The sequence below is a fragment of the Molothrus ater genome, chromosome 8 (genome assembly GCF_012460135.2).
Source record: "Molothrus ater isolate BHLD 08-10-18 breed brown headed cowbird chromosome 8, BPBGC_Mater_1.1, whole genome shotgun sequence".
Classification (NCBI taxonomy): domain Eukaryota; kingdom Metazoa; phylum Chordata; class Aves; order Passeriformes; family Icteridae; genus Molothrus; species Molothrus ater.
In genome coordinates, this window is record NC_050485.2 from 33598428 (window position 1) to 33619778 (window position 21351).

At 44.1% G+C, this 21351-nt stretch overlaps 1 protein-coding gene across 2 annotated transcripts in view; it reads left to right on the plus strand.

Annotated features, from left to right (window-relative positions):
• The window catches only part of DOCK1 (dedicator of cytokinesis 1), a 278548-nt gene that overhangs the window by 145793 nt on the left and 111404 nt on the right, over nt 1-21351 (plus strand). For both annotated transcript variants that reach the window (XM_036385303.2, XM_036385305.2), the window contains exons 28-29: nt 10538-10639; nt 15729-15823. In XM_036385303.2, the coding sequence (XP_036241196.1) occupies nt 10538-10639; nt 15729-15823 (197 nt within the window). The remainder of the gene's footprint in view (nt 1-10537; nt 10640-15728; nt 15824-21351) is intronic.

A 21351-nucleotide genomic window follows, 5' to 3' on the forward strand; every position in this document is an offset into this window, starting at 1 on the left:
GAGCTGAGCTCTTGGAGCAAACCAGCCCCTTCCCAGGAACATTCCCTGTCCTGCCCCTGCAGCCCAGGAGCTGATTTTCACTTTGGCATGTTTTAAACCAAAGATTTTAATCTTGGTTTGGATTTAATTGCTTTTTCCAAGGAGAGATTAGTTCTCATTTAAGTGTGGATGTGTAATTAAAAAACATCTCTCAACTTAAGTTGCTTTTGTTGCCCACATGCTGGGGCTGTAGGTAGGAGAAAGCAATTCCAGAGCTGAAGATCCATCTCTAATCCTGTTGTTAATGTGGGAGTGTTGTTGTTAGAATGTGATAAACGACTCCTTATTTGGGAGGAATTTACTTCTTTCCCTTCTGATTTCTGCCAGAACAAAGTTGGGGAGGAAAATAAAATTCAATTATAGGTCAGAATTTATTTTGGTGGTGGAAAACCAGCACTTCAAAATGTTTTGTTGTTGCTGGAATACATGGAGTGTGCTGGCTGTCATGAGGAAAATTGTCAAAACATGTTTTGCACCTTTGGTTTAGTGAGAAAATAAATAAGTTATTCTCCTAAAATATTCTAGGTGGGTTTTGGTTGACTTGCAAGAACAGCGAAACCTGAATTAGCTTCATCTGGAAGCAGCAGAGCTTCCTGAGCAAATATTCCATTCTTTCCTTCAGGAGGAGATCCCTGGAAGTGTCCAAGGCCAGGTGGGACAGGGTTTGGAGGGAGCTGGGACAGTGGAAAGTGTCCCTGCCCATGGAAGAGCTGGGATGGGGTGAGCATTTAGGTCCCCTTTGATGCCTTGTTCAGTCTGACCCAGAGCAGAGGCTGGACAGAGCTCCAGAATAAAGCAGGGATTTATTCAAAGCATCTCCTCCATGGATCCACCTTGGGCAGCACCAGAGCCCAGCCAGGGCTGCACCCAAGATGAACCAAAATGGCCCCAAAATGCACGGCCGGGCACGGGCTCTGTCCCTGGGATCAGTTCTGCTCCATTTGCACCTTGCAGTTCATTGTCCCATTCCAGCTTTAGCCCCTGCAGTCCCACCCTGCTTGTTTTTCTCTCTCCAGCCCACGGGGTTTGTGCTCCTGGGCTGAGATTTGGATCATTTGTCCTTGGTGCCCAGCTGGAGCAGGAATTGTTTTGTCTCCCTGCTCTGTGCACAGAGCTCAGCATGCCCTGATGTGAGCCCAGACCCACACACTAAAGCAGCACAGAATGGGAAAATAGAAAAGCTGAACCTAAGGCATCACTGCCAACCCAAACCAGTCTGGGATTCTGTGATCTTGGCTTTTCCATGGAATGGAGAAGGGAATGAGATGTGTTTAACATATTCAGCTTTTTTCTTATCTTCCAAACATGATATTGATTTAAAATCAATATAAAAGCAAAAATCTAGTGTGTGACAGGAAATTCCTGGGTCCACTCTGTTCATTTACTTCAGGCAGTTTGTCCTTTACCTTGTTGATGGTCTCCTTTTGTCCTGTAGGGGTTGGATTTCTGCTGAGTTCAGGCAGGATCAGGATAAAGAGCCTTTTATCAGCAGCATCCTGTTGGAGCTTATTCTGCTGAACGTTTTGGTCATCGTCCCAAATCATAATAAAAGAGGGGTTTAATTAATTCACTTTTCCACAATAGAAAAGTTCATCTCCTTTTGCTTAGATTGCAGCTTAGAGATTGATTTCATGTTCTTTTCATGAGGCACCTTTGAAGCTCTTCTGGAGACTGCACATTGTTTAGCACTGAGTTGTCTGAGAGAATCCCCCAAAGTCTTCTGAGTTGCTGGGAGTTTAATAAGAAACAAAATTCAAATTTAATAATGTTAGGGAAGAATTGGGTCATTCTTGGAGACTCAGCCCACATATTCTTGTGTTCAGGTTCTGCAGATGCGGCCTTTACTGCCCCCTTTAATTAAACACAAAGTATTAAACAGGTCTGTGTTCCTTGAGAGGGTGTAAAATGCAGATATGGCTGCTTCTCCAAACACCTGCAAACAGCTCCTGGAAAAGATAGAAACCTGAGCTTATGAATCTCTGTTGGAAAAGGGGAATGCTGTGGAAATTTTCCTCTGCTCCTTGCAAACCTTGTACACATTTTATAAAATTGAACAACCTGCAGAAGTTACAGGTAAAGTAAAATTGTGCAGAGACAACTTCTGCATGTGGGACAAGGATAAAACTCCTGTGCTCTGCTCTGGAGCCAGGCTGGGAGAATTGGGACTGTTCAACCTGGAGAGGCTCCAGGCAGAGCTCAGAGCCCCTGGCAGGGCCTGAAGGGGCTCCAGGAGAGCTGCAGAGGGACTGGGGACAAGGATGGAGGGACAGGACCCAGGGAATGGCTCCCAGTGCCAGAGGGCAGGGCTGGATGGGAGATTGGGAATTGGGAATTCCTGGCTGTGAGGGTGGGGAGGGGCTGGGATGGAATTGCCAGAGCAGCTGTGGCTGCCCCTGGATCCCTGGCAGTGCCCAAGGCCAGGCTGGACAGGGCTGGGAGCCCCCTGGGATAGTGAAGGTGTCCCTGCCCATGGCTGGGGTGGAAGGAGTGATTTGGGAGGCAAATTCCAAGGGAAGAGCCAGGTAAGGTGAGGACATTCCTGTAGGCAGAGAAGAGCAATTTCACTCCTGTGAAATCCCCTGTTGGCTGCTATTGGGTATTAATCTGTTCAGCTCCTCTTATCTGTCAATATTGGAACAGAAATTCTCACTTGAAATGTGACCTGTCTGGCAATTGTATTTCTCTTATTTACCATTATTGATACATGCATTTGTGTAAATAGCATTAATTTGCTGCTGTAATATAAAATATCACAGAAAATTGAGCTGAAGTGAGAGAAGTCAGAACAAAGGACCAGCCTCTTCTCAGTCTTTGTGGATTTCATCACTTTTCCTGCTCTTTGGGGAGGAGGAAATGAGAACATTGCCTGTGCTGGGGATTTCATTTTGATATCATGTAAATGTGGAGAGAGCCCTGCCTTTATTTTCCCCACTGATGAGAGCCTGGCAGTAATTCCTGTCTGCAAGGACTGGGTCACCTTCAGAGAGCTGAGAACAGCACCACATCAGAGCCTGCATCCCATAAACCTTCCCATATCCTCTGTGTTCTGTCCCAAAACCTGGGAAGGGAACAGCCCCCGGGGTATGGTGTGATGGTTGATGTGCTGAGTGAACCAAAGGTAGGAATTAATTACAAAATGCAAAAGCTTCCCCAAAGAGACCTCCTCCTGCAAGGAGCTTTTTAATCCAGGGATCTGTGAACTGCGTGGTTTCATCAATTAAATTTGGATTGCACACATTTCTTATCTCTCATGCTCGCTGAGCCCCTCAATAAAGCAGTTGCTAAATAATTTACATTAAAACAGGAGGATGAGAAGCACCAAAAGTGGGATCATTTGTCTTCAAAATGGCTGTTGCTTTTAGGAGTGTATTCATCTGGCAGCATCACCTGTCTGGTGTGAAGATTATCATTTAAAAGATCATTTCTCTTCCTCTTGTTCCCATCGTTTGTCATAGTGGTACCTCAGTGCTGCAGAGACACCATCCCAAATATCTGTGGGCTAACCCAATTACTGCCACTTGTCTCCAATTATAATATCCTTTTTAGGTTTATCTTTTTCTTTAATTCTTTTTCCTGGTCTGTATCAAAGTTTTTTACATGGCTTCCAACATTAATTGTGTTTGATAAATAAAATAGGGTTTCTCTTTGTAATAGGTTTGGTTTTATTGTTCCTACTCAATGATTTTTTGAAGGAAATATCTACAGGGGCATGGAGTGACAGGAAAGCAGGGAATGGCTTTAAGATGAAGGAGGGGAGATTTAGATTGGATATTAGGGAGAAATTCTTCCCTGTGAGGGTGGTGAGGCACTGGCACCAGGGTTATATTCCCATATTCAGTCCTGCATTTTTGCAAAATTACTTTAAAACATTTTTTATGGGTTTTCCTTTTTATTTTTTAGTGTTTGAGTACTGGCCATTCCCATAAATTCAGTTGTTTTCTGTATTTTATGACTGCATTTATAATTTTATTATGGGCATTAATAGATGTGTAAACCAAGATACCTGAAACAGATTTATTGAGGGCAGTTCTGTAGATTTTCAGTGAAATAATGTTTAGTGTAGCAGAGGGAGGAAAAAAAAACATGAGGAAAGGCAAATGCATTTAGAAAACCAGAAATAAATGTACTGACCTTGAGAACTCCTGAGCACTGTGGGTTCCATTGAAGGGCACTGTTCAATACTGACACTGCATGGAGCTTTTAAAAGAGAAACATTTTTTTGTTAAAATGGACTTTTTTTTTTTTGCAAAAGAGCCTTAGAAACATGATAAATGGTGTTGCTAAAACATCTCATTAATTTTTTTTGCCTGCTTTTTACAGAAGTTGGTGCAAAGCACTTTTGAATCAGGGAACTTTTTTTTGTCTATTCCCACTGTGTTGCCATCAACTTCCTAACAAATAAACCTTGTGCAAAGTGAATTTCAGTGGAGCTGCTGCGATCTTAGAATCACAGAATCATGGAATGGTTTGGAAAAACCTCAAAGCCCATTGCATGGCATCCCATGGCATCCCATCCCATGGCATCCCATGGCATCCCATCCCATGGCATCCCATGGCATCCCATGGCATCCCATGGCATCCCATCCCATCCCATCCCACTTCCCACTGTCCCAGCTGCTCCCAGCCCCAGTGTCCAGCCTGGCCTTGGACAGTTCCAGGGATCCAGAGGCTTCTCTGGGAATTCCATCCCAGCCTCTGCCCACCCTGCCAGGGAACAATTCCCAATTCCCAATCTCCCATCCATCCCTGCCCTCTGGCAGCGGGAGCCATTCCCTGTGTCAATATTCCCTCTCCATCTTTCTTGTCAGCTCCTTCAGATGCCAGGGCCACAGTCAGGGCTGGGTTCTGGTTGTGATCTCTGTGAAAACCCCTTTGCTTTGCTTTCCTTCCCAAAGGGCTTTCCCTGCATCCACTCCTGCAGGGACTCAGTGCTGGAAAAGTTTTCCTTTTAAAACAAGTTTTCTGTTGATTGAGATGGAATTGTCAAAGATCAAATCAGGATCTGTAAAGCACTTCTTGAGGTAAAACAAGGTTTGAAGACTAAACAAACTCATTTTCACCTCTAAACTCCCATGTCAGAGCTCTGCATTCTGCATGGACTTCCCTGGCTTGACCTAAAATCGGTTTTGCTGCTTGGGGAGGCTCTGAACTCCTTAAGTCACATCAGGTAAAGGAGGTTTCACATCTTTTCCAGGAGCTCTGGAAGCAAAGTTTGTCACTGAAAATACCTTACTGCATCTTGATTGGCAAAAAGATGCTTCAAATGAATGTTTGTGGCAGCAGGAGACTGCCCAGATATTTATCACTGCCACTGTTGCAGGTGTGAACTTCTGTTCCTGCAAGGAAAAAGGCTCACATGTTCTATTCTCTTGTTCAAGAGGCAGGGTTTGGCCTGAGGAAATGGAATATTCTGTGTGTTCAGTAAAAAATGTGATAAATGGGAATGTTTTGCACTTGTTTTTATCCTGCTGCTGTAGCCAGGAAATAATTTTGTCTCTGAAGGTGCTGCTGAATTTACTGCGGGTTTTCTATTATGAGAAAAGAAATGTTGGTTTTAATAGTGTGAGAAATACATGTATGAATTGTTATACATAGAGAGAAATTCCTTTGCCTTAGGGGGGATTCTGCTTTGTTTTGGGTCTTCCTCCTGCCCTTCCTGGTGTGATGCTCCTGGGAAAAGCTTCAGGAATCAAACTCCTTTCAGGATGCCCTGGAAGCTGAAACTTTCATCCATATCTTTATCTATTTTATCATATAAAATATTCTTGAAGAGAAGAAATGATGGAAGGTCCTCTGCCTTATTCATGCTGGGTTTTGTAATACCATTATACTATAAATTACATAACAAACTATTATTGAAGTGAGCAAACTTGTCTGCAGACAAATTGGATTTTACATTTTCACATTGGGGCAAAAAAATGAAATTTGGGACATTTTCAAGTTGGGTTTTTATCTTGTGAGTCCGTAAGTGGTGACAATTTAATGAGTGGCTTCTAGAATTGATAAAAATTGATTTTTAGTTCTTTATTTGTTGCTAATGTAGAGAGAATACAAGTTATAAGCAGAGAGAAAACTTCATTCGTTTTCTCTTTGTGAGGGACTTAAATCCTTTCCAACAAATTCTGTGGAAATGTTCTGAAAGCCAAAATGTAGTGAATTAATTCAAGGGATTTTGTTTGAGTTTTTTTTTTTATTATACATTCATCCATTTATTTATTTAGCTGTGTAGTCTTTTAAGGCCACATAAGGAAAATTTAATGGAAAAAATAAATGAAACTTAGACTTTTTCATCTATTTCTGACCATGGTAACAGGGACATTTCAGTAAGATATCACTTAGCTGAGTGTAGGTTTGATTTCTCTATATTTTCTCACTATACATAAAGAGCTTAATATTCAATTTAAATATTTCACTGGGAGAAAATGGACAAGCCTGTTTAAAACAGGATCTTTTATCCCTGAGGGAGACAGGTGTTGGCATATGTGGTTTCTCCTGCAGGGAATTCTCTTCTCATCCTGGAATTTCTCAGTGTTAATATATTACTTGTGGGGATTATTTAAAACTAAAATTTCCCTTCTTGTTCCTGTTCAAGAGCCATTTGAACACTGAATGTTTTATTTTAAAGGCGATTTAGGAAAAGAAGTAATTTTTGAGCATTCCTGTGCCTCTTCAAGTTTTCCCTCAGAACTGAATTTTTGAGAAATCAGAAGTAATTTCACAGTTTGGAATAGCATATTCATTTTTTTTAGATATAAAATGTGTTTCTAAATAATCATGAATTAAAAAAAAAAAAAAGAAAGAGATGCTTTGGTGTTGGGTTTAGGTTTGTTTTCTTTTAATGGAGCAGAATTTTCACTCATCCTGCTTGGGAGCTGGATGTGGCTTCCCTTTGGGCAGATATCCTGGATCCTGTGACTTTGCTTTGAGAATACTTCAAGCATAGAAGAAAATCATGGAATCATCAAGGCTGGAAAACCTCTCTGAGATCATTGAGTCCAACCTTGCACCGAACCCTAACCTAACCTCACCCAGCACTGCCAAGGCCAGCACTGCCCCATGGCCCCAGGTGCCACCTGCACATGGATTTTAAATCTCTCCAGGGATGGGGACTCCAGCACTGCCCTGGGCAGCTGTGCCAGGCCTGGACAAACCTTTCCATGAGGAAATTGTTCCCAAATACCCACCCTGAGCTGCCCTGGCCCAGCCTGAGGCCGTTCCCTCTGCTCCTGTCCCTGTGCCCTGGAGCAGAGCCCGACCCCCCCGGCTGTGCCCTCCTGGCAGGAGCTGTGCAGAGCCACAAGGGCCCCTGAGCCTCCTTTGCTCCAGGCTGAGCCCCTGCCCGGCTCCTCAGGGATTCTGCAGCCCCTGCCCAGTTCCCTCAGGGATTCTGCAGCCCCTGCCCGGCTCCTCAGGGATTCTGCAGCCCCTGCCCAGCTCCCTCAGGGATTCTGCAGCCCCTGCCCAGCTCCTCAGGGATTCTGCAGCCCCTTCCCGGCTCCCTCAGGGATTCTGCAGCCCCTGCCCAGCTCCCTCAGGGATTCTGCAGGCCCTGCCCAGCTCCCTCAGGGATTCTCCAGGCCTTTCCCAGCTCCCTCAGGGATTCTCCAGCCCCTGCCCGGCTCCCTCAGGGATTCTGCAGCCCCTGCCCGGCTCCCTCAGGGATTCTGCAGCCCCTTCCCAGCTCCTCAGGGATTCTCCTGTCCCTTCTCAGCTCTGTTCCCTTCCCTGGACACCCTCCAGCCCCTCCATGTCCCTCTTGTCCTGCAGAATCCAAACTGTCCCCAGGGTTGGAGGTCCCTCAGCAGTGCTAGCACAGGGGACACTGTTATACACAGAGAGAAATTTCTGTGCCTTAGGGGAGGAGTCTGCTTTGTTTTGAGTCTTTCTCCTGCCCTTCCTGGTGTGATGCTCCTGGGAAAAGCTTCAGGAATCAGGGACAGGGGGCAGTTCCTGCTGCCTGTGCTCACACAAATCCTGCTCCAATTCAGGTGCCAGTGGCCTCGGGCACACCTGGGCACATCTGGACTCATTCCAACCCCTCAGCACCCCCAGGTCCTTTCCCACCAGGCACTTCCCAACCCTGCTGGCCCAGGGGGACCCTCAGTGGCCCTGGTTTGGGAAGAAACAATCCAGGAGAGGCAGGAATTGCAGCAATCTGCTTGCAAAATGCTTCTCTAGTGGATATTCTTTAATGATCTTCCTCTCTGTGTGACCAGCTCATTTCTGAGCTTTGCAACAGGGAGAGAGTTCCAGGGTAAAGCCTGCCACTATTTCAGTGAATAAATAGCTGAGAAATGCCTAGCACAATGGAAACCCCTTGCAGGACTGCCTGGGTAAACACAGCTTTGCAATTATTCCTATGGCTCAAATTGAAATTGATTTTTTAGAGAATTAGGTACCTTTTTTCTATATATTGCTTCCAGTGCTGGTCTGTAGATGATGACCATGATCTCCAAATACAACTAAAGATTAAAAATCAACTTAAGATTAAAATTAATCATGTTGTTAGCTATTGCTAACTAGTTAGAGCATATTAAAAACACCTAGAGTACAAATATTACCTCTAAATAATTACAAACCTTTATTAGCATTGTAATTAAGAGTGTGCTGGCTGCAAGTGATACCTCACAAAGGAAATGATGACTGGTAGTTGTACTTTCCTCCTAATATTAAATAGATTTTCCTTTCAGCAGGGCCTTGAACAGTGGTTTGCAGGTGGGGATCAGCGGATCAGTGTTGGAGCAGGGATGTGTGTGTGTGATGCAATGCTGGCTTCAAGGAACAATTCTGTATCAAAGGAAGGGTTTTTCTCACCAAGATAAACACCAAGATGAGCATGAATCATTATTTTTATGCAGGGAAACGGGAAGAAGTGTTGATAACTGCTGAAAGACCATCACCCAACCTGCTCAGTAACACTTTGGGGGCTCAGCCTGAGCTGAAACTACAAACTTGAACAAGTTTCTGTCATTCTAACTAAAACTTACAGCACTACAGAATCCCCTCCTGTTTGTGTTCCATTTCTATTTGCTTCTTGTATTTATTTTTAACTCCAGCAGCCATTCCAGGTTTTTAACCAACTCTCCTATTGGCTCCTATCAAACCAAGTGTTTGCTGTGCCAGGAGCTCGTTAGGCACTGATTTGACAATTAATGTTTGGGTTTCTGAGATGGTCCTGTCTTATTTCCATTTCATAGTAGGAAGCATTGTCTTTGTAGAGCCCCAGATTCTGTTCTTGTTAGAAAGTTCTTTTGATGTCCCAGAACAGCAGCTCAGGTGGACTTCCCTTCCATATTCATGGAGTTTGCAGGTGCCACAGAGCTCCCATCAAGTAGCTTGGCATCCTCTGGAAAATCCAATATTCCCACATGGAAAAAATCAGTCCTGTAGGGGTTTAGATCTCAGTTCCATTGCAGGAGAAAAGCAAATTCCAGGAGTGCTGATAGGTGGAATTCAAGGTTAACCTGTAAATTCTGTAAATAAGAGGGCTCAGAGCACATGCAGGTGACCTGGTGTCATTTCAGGTTTAGTCTCAATTACTTGGATTGATGTGGAAATAAAGAATTTAAATTGAAATTAATGCTGAACTTAAAGGTAACAATAAGGGCTCTGTGCCTTTATGAAGAGAAAATTCCTGAGTGTTCTTCTGGGCTGTGGCATGGAATAACCTGGAAAACAGCACAGAAAGGGGGATTTGCAATTCTATCAAACCACAGAAAGAATCACTTATTTTCTAAGTCATTCTGATGGGGTTTTTACCAATTTTTAATGTTTTTCCTCCGGCATTAAGACCAGAAAAGATGTGGACATCATTAGCAGGCTTTCAGCAGATAGGCAGAGAGGGGGATTGCACAAGAAGCTCCCATTTATGGATTTTACTACATCTAGGAGCCTTGGGAAAGGATTGGATTGTTACTACAGCACTTTCACCCACCACAAGGAAAAACTAAACTTTCTTTTAGTCATTTTTTACTCTTTCTGTGTTTTTAGAGAGATCTGGATGGTGCTGCTCTTCTGGTTTGATGGAATTCACTGGATTTTGGTGGTGTTTTTTTTAAGCATCGCTGTATCTGGAAATACCACACAGTGAAATGAAAACTTGGGGTTGCTTTAGCTCAACGCTCAATATGATAATTTTGAAAAGATTTCTTCCTTGAGCAGAATATTGACTTTCCAAATGCAAATGCTGATATTGTGTGATATTTTTAGGAGTGCTGTTTATTACCTTGCAGACACTTTAATGTCTGAGCAATTTTTAGATGAAGAATATGTCGCAAAAGCTTCGGTGATAAACCCATGAAATTGGAAACTGGAAACTTTTTGAGATGGGTTTTTTTTTTGTTTCCTTGACAGAATTTTGCATATGCATTAATGAATTTTAATGATAGAATTATCTCCACTGCATTCTGTGGTTCTCTCTAGCAATTTTATGTTTTGCTAGCCAGTATTATGTTGCATTATCCTAAATAATGGATTCCTTTCCTTTGCTTTTTGCCAGGGGAGTTTTGTGGCCTGCATGACAGCCATCCTGAGGCAAATGGAGGATTACCACTATGCTCATTTAATCAAGACTTTTGGCAAGATGAGGTCGGATGTTGTGGTGAGTTTCATTTGTTTTATCTCTTCATAAGATGGCTCAGCTTGTTTTGGGGTTTTTTTTTCCTGTTACTGGTCATTAAATGCACTTGTGAGATGTGAACAAAATGTGTTTGGCATTACAGATTTAATAGAAAATAATTATTTAGGCATTGTGACATGCACAGGAGTACAGCTGGAGCTGTTCAGTATTTTAAAACATGAGACAGTGGATTGGAGGCAATTAAAAGAAAGCAGTAAAAATAGTAGTGATGAGACATTACTAAAATCTGGTAAGGAAAGAAGAAAAAGAATATAGAAAAGGCTTTCTTAGGAAAGGAACTTTCAGTGTTAAATCTTCCAGATGTCCTGATTTTGTTTCTTGAAGGAGCTTTTACTTAGAGATCTGCTCACTTTCCCTTTTCCCTTTTATGCAAAACACTTTAACCTTAAAGATGCCCTTAGTTGTTAAATAAGCAATAATAATTGCAATTTGTCTTCTCAGAGTCATTGGGTAGCCTGGCTAAGGCAACAACCCAAGTTAATTAAAGCACAATAGAAGGGAGTTTATAGCTGAGGAGATAACTCTGTAATAACCTGAAAGTGCCACTGCCATATGGCCAGGCAGGGCTGGCAGGGGACACCCACCTCCCTGGCTGAGCTCCAGCAGGCAGTGACCACCCATCCCCTCTGCCACCCTGGGGTGCCCAGGCAGCTCCCAGCTGGGCTTGGATCCTTCCTCAGCTTCTCTTCTTCCTCCAGCCCCACCAGAACAATGCCAGGACCTTTCCTTTGTGTAATTTTAGTCTTTGGACTTCCCAGTTTGTCCTGAGTTTCTCTTCTTCTTTCTGCCTGCGTTGGGCAAGGTTTGAGCTCTTTGCCCTGTTCCAGTTTTCAGCCTCTTTTTGCACCTGCTCTAGCATCTCTAAAGCTCAGAGCTGCTGTTTTTAGAGGGGGAAGGCAAAGTCCAACTGCAATTGCTGGAAATAGGATCACTGCATGGGAAGGGCTCCTTTGGGATCTTGGAGCGTTTACATGGACGGGCACTGACAGCAGAGCATTCCCAAACTAAATGCAGATAAAGGGCTGAAAAGAGTGGATATAACAGAGGGAAGAGAGAAAAAGCAAGTCAGGATCTTTCTTTTGTATAATTTTAATGTTTGGACTTCCCAGTTTGTCTTGAATTTGTGTAATTCTTCTTTCTGCCTGCGTTGGGCAAGGTTTGAGCTCTTTGCCCTGTTCCATTTCTCAGCCTCTTTTTGCACCTGCATCTCTAAAGCTCAGAGCTGATTTTAAATAATATTCATTAAGGTGTGGAGGTTTATTGGCAGAGCATTGTTAACCCTGTGAGTAAAGGAAACTACAAGGAGTAAACTAAATTTTCTTTCTCTTTGTTTTTCTGTGATTTTTCCACTTCTTTAACCCAGGAATTTTTTGTGCCACTCTCATTTGACTCAGCCAGTAGAACTGAAATCCAGGAGTCTTGGCTTTTAAACCCAGAGCTGGAGGTGACAACTGCACCTCCTGTTGCAGAGGATTCAGTTTAATCACAAAGCAGTGATTTAGAACTGGGACTAAATTCAGCCAGGCAGCAATGAAAAGCTTTTTCTTAAAAAAAAAAGGCAAGAAAAAGGGAAAACTTAAGCTGTGGTTTCTTTTTCACCACTGGAGACCCTTAAATCTTCCTTCAGCCTCTGCTCTTGCTCAAGCAGGAGTTGGAAGCTCAGGGCTGGAAGTGCTGGAGGAAACTTTATGGTCTGTGTTATGTAGGTGGCAGGTTTAGATTATTATAATGGTCATATTTGGCCTCAAAAGTCTTCAAAAAGATGAGGTGGAGTGCAATAAAACCAGTCCTTTACCTCTCTGCAGAATAGAGAGTTTAGATTTATTAAGGAATGTCTGTTCAAAGAGGAATTTCTTGCTTTAAGATCCCTTCCAGTCCAGACTCTGCTGTGATTCTGTAAAATCAAAATCTGTGATTCTGCTGTCATCCTGAGATGAAATATTATCTGAGATCAGGGAGGTTATTTCTGGGACTAACTGATTTTTTTTTCCTCTTTTTACTTGGTAAAAAATATTTTTATTTGAGACACATGTGGTTTAGTTGACAAAAGATGCCTGTTAATGTTCTGCCATGTGGAGAATCTCAGGCTGAGCCCAGGCTGCTTCCTTTCCATCAGTGGATGGGGATTTTTTAGGGGTCTTACCTGCTGTGAATTCTATTTCCTATTAAACAGGATTTGTATTTGTAGTTGGAGAGAGAGCAGGAGTTGTAACCCTTCCTCCTTTAGTACGGGTTTTTATGTTCAGAAATATTTGTCCTGCTTCCAGTTACTCTGAAAATAAGTAGATTTTTCTTGTCCTGGTGGCTCCCCTCTCTTCCCAGCCCCTCAAAAACCCTGAGTTTTCCTCATAAAATGAGGTTAATTCATCCAAACCATTTTCTTTTCTATGAGAATCATAAAATGGGAAAAAGAGCAATATTATGAATACATAAACCCCAGGTGAGCATCAGGAGCCTTTTATTTGATCAATAATTAGCTCAGTTGTTACAGAGCATTATTTAAAGTACCTGGGTGAGCGTGGGGTTATTAAAATGTAAATATCAGGGGATGGAAATGCAGAGCTGAATCAGCAAAGTAGGTCAGAACCCCCAGGCTCAGGAAGGAACCAAATCATCATCAATGGAATTCTGTCACCAAAACACAGAAAAAACAAGCAGGCAATCTGCAGGTTGAGCTCTTAAATGAAGGCAGATTCTCCTGAGCTGGAGGAGAGGCTGTGGGGTGGGTGAGTGGTGGCAGTGGTCACATCTGAACCAGGAACAGCTCCAGACTTGTTGTCCATCCATGTCAGAGCAGCAGGATCTGGTTCACTGGGCATGGTCAGAGGTTGGATTTGGTGGTCCTGGGGCTCTTTTCTTTTCCCACTTCAGAATTCTGGGATTCTGTGATCCTTGCTGATGTTGTGTGATAAAATGACAGAGGAGCTCGTTCACCAGGAGCATTCTGCACATGGTGGAACCCAGTACCCTGGAAGTTCCCAGAATCCCAGAATAGCTGGGGTTGGAAGGGACCTCTGGAAACCACCCAGTCCAACCCCTGCCAGGGCAGGGCCCAAGTGGGTCTGGGATGACTCCAGAGAGGGGAAATTTCACATTGCTTTGTGAAAGAACAAACATGGAGAGACAATATTCACCAGGGCCTGGAGGGACAGGACACAGGGGATGGCTTCCCACTGCCAGGGGGCAGGGATGGATGGGAGATTGGGAAGGAATTGCTGGCTGTGAGGGTGGGCAGGCCCTGGCACAGGGTGCCCAGAGCAGCTGTCAGCTGGTCAAAATCAGCTGAGTTGATTTAAATCATACAAACCCATGTGAGCTCATTTTCCCTGAATCCAGGAGGGATGTTTGCACAAAGTGCTTTTGCAGCAATATTTGGGAAGTGAGAACCTCCAGCAGAAAAATGGGGATCAAGAAGGACCAGCCTGGAGAGGAGCAGCTCCAGGGAGAGCTCAGAGCCCCTTCCAGGGCCTGAAGGGGCTCCAGGAGAGCTGGAGAGGGACTGGGGACAAGGATGGAGGGACAGGAGCCAGGGAATGGCTCCCAGTGCCAGAGGGCAGGGCTGGATGGGACACTGGGAATTGGGAATTGTTCCCTGGCAGGGTGGGCAGGGGCTGGGATGGAATTGCCAGAGCAGCTGGGGCTGCCCCTGGATCCCTGGCAGTGCCCAAGGCCAGGCTGGACACTGGGGCTGGGAGCACCTGGGACAGTGGGAGGTGTGGAATGAGATGGGCTTTAAGGTCCATCCCCACCCAAACCAGTCTGGGATTCTGGGGTTCTTGATCTCCAAGCTGCGTCCTCAGGGTCCCTGCAGCTCCCTGCATCCACTGATGGGGAATTTCTGAGCCAGGAAAACATTTGAACAGAGCAGTGGATTAAAAGATAAATCTGCTGAAGATCCTGGCTCTCAGAGCTGAAGAAAGACTGATGAGAGCAAGGACTTCAGATTGGTTTCTCACTGAAAAGGTTACACAGAAACCAGTCTTAGTTAAAAGTCCAGTTGATGGAACATATTGGGGATTTTTTTTGTAGGCATTTGACATTTTAAAGATAGACCAGATAAATACCATTGCTGAGAAACTGTATCAAAGGGAAGATATTCTAACCTTGGAATGAAAGTTCATTTTTATCTCTGTGTGAAGTGGATCAAGGACTTTCTGCATGAAGTTCTCTTTTCCCCTTTATCTTTCTCACAGCATTTGATATTACTGAAATTGTTAGATAGCAATTACAGATTCCCAAATAGTAGGAGATGATTTACATTGTAAAGTACACAAAGTTTCTGGTCCAAAGAACTGTGTGTTTATAGGTGTGTGGAAATAAATTGGTTTATGCTGTTAAATTAACTTGTTCTTGGGCAGCTTTTCACTTACAGAAGCAATTCCTGCTGCTCCCTTTAGGGAGGATCCCTCCCAGTTTTGGGATGTCCAAACCATTTTTGTCTTCTGCCCCAGGTGGAGGTGATGATTTGAGCTGGAAGATGTTTTTATTTTAACACCTAAATAATCTCAATTTCTGGAGAATATCCATGAAGGGAGGGATTATTCCTAGTCTGACTTCAGGGAGTATTTTAGTGCAATCCTAAGAGTTAAATAAATATTTAGTTTTGATTTTTTTTCCTCTTTCCATGAACCAATGTGCTTTTATCAACTTCCCAAGAGCGTGTCATGACAGGTGGGTTGCCATACACAAAGGAACTAGGAGGTTTTGTCCATAGCATGGGGAAAAAATGTTTTTTCCAGTAAAAACTCCTTTTGGATAATTGGTGAGCCAGTGCCTGACCTTGATGAATCCCATGATTGATCCCCTTGATGAATCCCATTGCTTAAATGTGGGATTACTGTTTTTATAATTTCCGAAATAGAATTATTGTAGGATTTATGGGCATCATGTATAAATGTACTGGAGTAGGATTCAGGTGTGCTTTTTATGAAAAACAGCTTTTTGAGGAAGCAGAGCACAAAGACCCCTTTGGGGTGCAGTCATCAATAACTGCCACCACCCCTTGGAGTTCCTTGGTCCCATTTTCTCCAAATATTCTCTCTTCTTTTAGGATTTCCTGATGGAGACATTCATCATGTTCAAGAACCTGATTGGGAAGAACGTCTACCCCTTCGACTGGGTGATCATGAACATGATGCAGAACAAGTGAGTACAGAGGGAGAGGCTCCAGAGCTGAGTGCAGAGAAAGAAGCTCCAGAGCTGAGTGCAGAGGGAGAGGCTCCAGAGCTCTCCTGAGTGCAGAGGGAGAAGCTCCTGAGCTCTCTTGAGTACAGAGGGAGAGGCTCCAGAGCTGAGTGCAGAGGGAGAAGCTCCAGAGCTGAGTGCAGAGGGAGAGGCTCCTGAGCTCTCCTGATTGCAGAGGGAGAAGCTCCAGAGCTCTCCTGAGTGCAGAGGGAGAGGCTCCAGAGCTGAGGGCAGAGGGAGAAGCTCCAGAGCTCTCCTGAGTGCAGAGGGAGAGGCTCCAGAGCTGAGTGCAGAGGGAGAAGCTCCAGAGCTCTCCTGAGTGCAGAGGGAGAAGCTCCTGAGCTCTCTTGAGTACAGAGGGAGAGGCTCCAGAGCTGAGTGCAGAGGGAGAAGCTCCAGAGCTCTCCTGAGTGCAGAGGGAGAAGCTCCAGAGCTGAGTGCAGAGGGAGAGGCTCCAGAGCTCTCCTGAGTGCAGAGGGAGAAGCTCCAGAGCTGAGTGCAGAGGGAGAGGCTCCAGAGCTGAGTGCAGAGGGAGAAGCTCCAGAGCTCTCCTGAGTGCAGAGGGAGAAGCTCCAGAGCTCTCCTGAGTGCAGAGGGAGAAGCTCCAGAGCTCTCCTGAGTGCAGAGGGAGAAGCTCCAGAGCTCTCCACAACTCCTGGGTTGCCTGGAAACAGCATCTGCAGCCAGCCTGCCCTGCCTTCTCCTCCTCCTCTGATGCAAAGAATTATTGAACCATTGGCTCTGGAGGAGTGTTCTAGTGACCTGGTTTAGGGCTCTTGGAGGCCACCTAGAATTTAGGGTGGTGTCAGTTTTAGAACCTGGATTTTGGAGCTGACTCCAGGTGCAGTAAAATTCTATCCAAGTCTTAAAGTAATTCAGTTTATTCTTTGGAAGGTGAATTACATGTTTTTCTATCCATATCTTAAAGCAATTCATTTTATTCTTTGGAGGATGAGTTGCATGTTTTGCATATGACCTCACATTAGATGGTACTGTATGGAGTTGTATGTCCAGGAATGTCTTCATTGGTGTTACAAGAAGAATTAAGGAAGCTTTTAAATCCAAATTCCATCACCCCAGTAATGTGGAAAGAGGCTGAAAATGTTCCTAATGCTCATTTTTTCCCCAATAATTGCAGTTCTGTCATTATTTAGCATTCCTTTGTGCAGTGTTTTATGCTGGTGACATTTTATTAAGTGAGTCAAATGCTTTTATGTGTACTGAGATGAAAGTATAAGGGAAAAACATTATATTTACCAGTTGCCTGGAGAAATCTCTTCTGCATTTACTGGAAGCTACCATGGCTGTAAAGTTGTCAGTGTTTCCCTATATAAAATCCTGAACCACAGCTCCTGCTCTCCTTATAAAAATGCACCATAACTTTAATCTTGGCTTCTGTAGTTCCCTTAACTCCCTAATAAAATCTGTTCTGGATAAATAGGAGTCAGGAGATTGAGCCATCTTTGGGTTCTTCCTGCTGCTTTGGAATGCTTGGGAAGCACCTGGTGTTTGATATAAGGAGCACATTGAGAGCTGATGAGGAACATCTGAAACCCTTTGGATTTCTTTCTTTATTAATTTTGAAAGTGTTTTTGCTTCAGCAGCTCCGAGTACCTTGGGAGCTGTGTTGGAGGTGTAGGGAAACCCTCCCAGCCTGTGTTACCTGTGAACAGGAGAACTCTGGGGTTCCTGAAGTTTGGGAGAGATTGAAACAGGATTGGGAAGGTTTGTGTTTGGACATTGCAATGCCTTAACTGGCTTTGCTAAGACAGGGCAGTTACAGTGTGGTCAGCATTGCAGGGAGTGTTCCTTGTATCAGCCCAGCACAGGAGGGACACTGAGCCCATGGACAGGATCCAGAGAATGCCACGGGGCTGCTCCAGGGCTGGTGCCCCTCAGGGACAGCTGGGACACCTGGGGGTGCTCACCTGGACAGGAGCAGCTCCAGGCAGAGCTCAGAGCCCCTGGCAGGGCCTGAAGGGGCTCCAGGAGAGCTGCAGAGGGACTGAGGACAAGGATGGAGGGACAGGACACAGGGAATGGCTCCCAGTGCCAGAGGGCAGGGATGGATGGGAGATTGGGAAGGAATTCCTGGTTATGAGAGCGGGATGGGGCTGGGATGGAATTCCCAGAGCAGCTGGGGCTGCCCCTGGATCCCTGGCAGCGCCCAAGGCCAGGCTGGACACTGGGGCTGGGAGCACCTGGGACAGTGGAGGTGTCCCTGCCATGTCACTGGGTGGGCTTTAAGGTCCATTCCCACCCAAACCAGTCTGGAATTGTATTCTCTTCAATTATTGCCAGGTGACCTCTCAGTCTTCACTTGGGTAGGGATTTCACCTTGGGTTTTATTTGGCACTGTGAAATTCTGGCCAAACAAATGAAAGAGCAAAGGTAGAAAAAGAACCTTTCCCTGCTCCTGGTTTTTTCCTTAAAGCACAAAGGGATCCTTCCCCCAGGCAGTTCCTCATGGAAAATTTGGAGCAAATCAAAGCATGGTGGTTCACAGTGAGGACAGAGACTTGGAATTTTTATCCTTAAAAATAGTCTTTTTTCCCATGCTGAACCTGCAGTCCTGAGGAAGCAGAAATGGGATGTGTTGATGATCTTTGATTCTTCCTGACTCCCCTCAGTGTCTGCAGAATATCTGAGTAGTATTTAAAGTTAAAACAAAAACATTTCCCAGTCTTTTTGGTGTTGAAGAGGATCTTCAGATGTCCTGAGGGGGGTTGTTCATCCCTAATTCCCTCATTCTTTCATTCCCATTGCGCCAGCTCCTTTGGAAATTCTTCTCAGTTGATTTCCCTGCTTTTCATTTTTCCTGCTGGAATTAACGTGGTCTCCTGGCCCAGAAAACTGCATTGTAAAATACCTTGTTTTGTCCATCTGCTCCGTTTATTTCCACCCTTATAAAGTTTTATTGAAGAAAACCAGATGAAATTTAGGAACAAATTCTGTCTTTTAAGGCTGTGGCATCCCGTCTATAGAAATAACTCCAAATGTGCAATTTTGTGTCGCTTCTGAAAGCACCTCCTTGGGCAGTTTCTGTGCCATAACCAAATCAAGGGAACTAAATTTTAAATGTATCCATCATTTCATTTGTTTCCTGCATGGAGTGTATCTGGTAGTGTGAAACAATGGGAAAAAGAATAAAAATAGCTGGAAAATCAAGCTCTAATTCCTCTTTTAGATCTGTCCTTTAGGAGGTTTCTCCTAAAGCTCCTCTCCATGCAGTGCTTTGCTTCCAGATTTAAATACTCTGGATTAAGGAGTGGCTTCAAATATTCTGGATGAGATGAAGTTACAGCCATGGGGGAAGAGGGGAATGGAGAAATGCATGTGAATGACTGGATTGCAGGGAATATTTGGAAATGTAAGTTTAGTTCAAATTTAGTATTCTATTTTTTGACCTTCACCACTGGGATAAATATATAGAATATATATATATTTATATATATATAATATATATAAATTCTGCACACTCATTAATAGTGACAGAAATTATTCTGAAAACTTTGCCTGCCTGGTTTTGGTCCAGTGCATGAAAACATCAGGGTCCTCTCTCTTTTCTGCCTCCCAGTTTCACTGTGCCAGGCTCAGGATCACATCCCAAGTTCAGGATGCCATCCCAAGCTCAGGATCCCATCCCAAGTTCAGGATCACATCCCAAGTTCAGGATGACATCCCAATTCAGGATCACATCCCAAATTCAGGATGACATCCCAAGCTCAGGCTCACATCCCATGCCTCAGTTCCAACACCTCAAGGAGCCAAACTGTGTTCCCACCTTTCATGCCAAAATGAACACAAGAAATCTTCATATCTAACAAGAGAATTCTTCCTTTTTGGTAAAATACTTTATTTGCTGACTTTTCTAATGTATTAAAATTCTCATTTTAGCAAAGCAATTTTTTGATTCAGAGCCCAAGGTGTTGGTGTTACCAATTTGATGGAATTGCCACCAGTGTGTTCAAGGTGACATTGGTTTGCAGGTGGCTGATCAGCATTTTGGAGGTAAAACAAGAGAATATTCGAACTGATGCAGTGGCTTTTTCCTTTCACTTCCAAATTTTGGTCCAGATCTTCCCCTGGTTTGCTGTAAACAACAATATTTAAGGAAAGGAGATGGAAAAAAACACTGAGGGATGAGAAAGATGGATAAGGGACCATTAAATGCACTTTTGAAACAGCTCCTTGTAAGGGGGAGCTGGAAATGTCTTAGAATTCCTCTTAGGATACTTTTCCACCTTTAAATCCAGCTGTTGTAGGTTTTGTCTGTGCCCACATTTTCAGGAAATTCAAGCCACATTATCTGTATTTAACAGGTTTAAGCAATCAGGGAGTTTTCCTGTGTTTCTGGCTATGGTTAGGAAGTGCTTTGGAGGCAGTTTCTTCATTCCAGGCATCTCCAGGAAAGCACACACGAGGAGTTGGAACTGTGAAAGCAGTTACAAGAAAAGGCAGGGATTTTGTGATTTTGTCTTGTTTCCATTTTCCCCATTGAAAGCACGTTTGGAAATGATTCCGAAATGTTTTAGAAATTGTTGTTAACTTTTGTCAGAAGCTGACAAGCTAAACTTAGGTTCCTCCTAAACACATAACTCAGAACATGAAAGCAATTCCTCCCTACGGTTCCGTAAATGAAAATAATTTAGTCTTTGGTCTTACTTTTGGCATTTGAGACAATTCAGTTCCTTTGGTAAGACCTTATGATATATTAATTTGTAGCTGCTACTTTCATCTGCAGCTGTGCCAGTGGAAGCTGAGTTGCCTACGAAAAAGGAATTTGATGTTTGCTGTTCTATTTTTTGTTTCTAATGTCCACATTTACATAAAATACCTGTTTGTTTTGCCTTTTGAAGTCAGAGAGAAAGGGATGAGATGCTCTCAGTGAAAATGAGGTTTCTTGTCTCTGTTGGTTTTTTATTCCAGAGGAAATAGAGCTGGCCTGGGGAGGGAATCTGGAGGGTGTTACCTGTTGTGTCAGGGAGGGTTAGGTTGGATATCAGGAGAAGATTCTTCCCAAAGGATGGTTGAGCACTGGAAAAGCTCCTCAGGGAATTGTCACAGCCCCAGACTCTGCTCAGCAGCCACAGAAATATTCCTGTATTGTGCCCCCTGTTACCAGCACAAATCCAAACCACCACCCCACACCTTCCATGAAGAAAATGCCCTCAACCACACCCAAACCCAGCCCACCAGCCCAGAGTCTCAGTGAATGTTCTGTGTGAAAAGCCAAAAAAAAGCCTTGCAAAGAGGAGGACAAAGGACTGGGGAGCCGCTCCGGATAAACATGTCCTGGAATGTTTATTTTTGGAGCTTCCAGGGAAATGTAGGCAGTTCTGCTGCCTGGTTGTCATAGCAGTACCTGTCAGATCCGTGCTGTGCTCTCAGAATTACCTCCAGTGATGTTTGTGACCATCCATCAGCAGTGGGCAAACGCAGACGTGCGTCAGGAACCGCAGCAACTTCTGCGCAGCTCGGGACCTTCA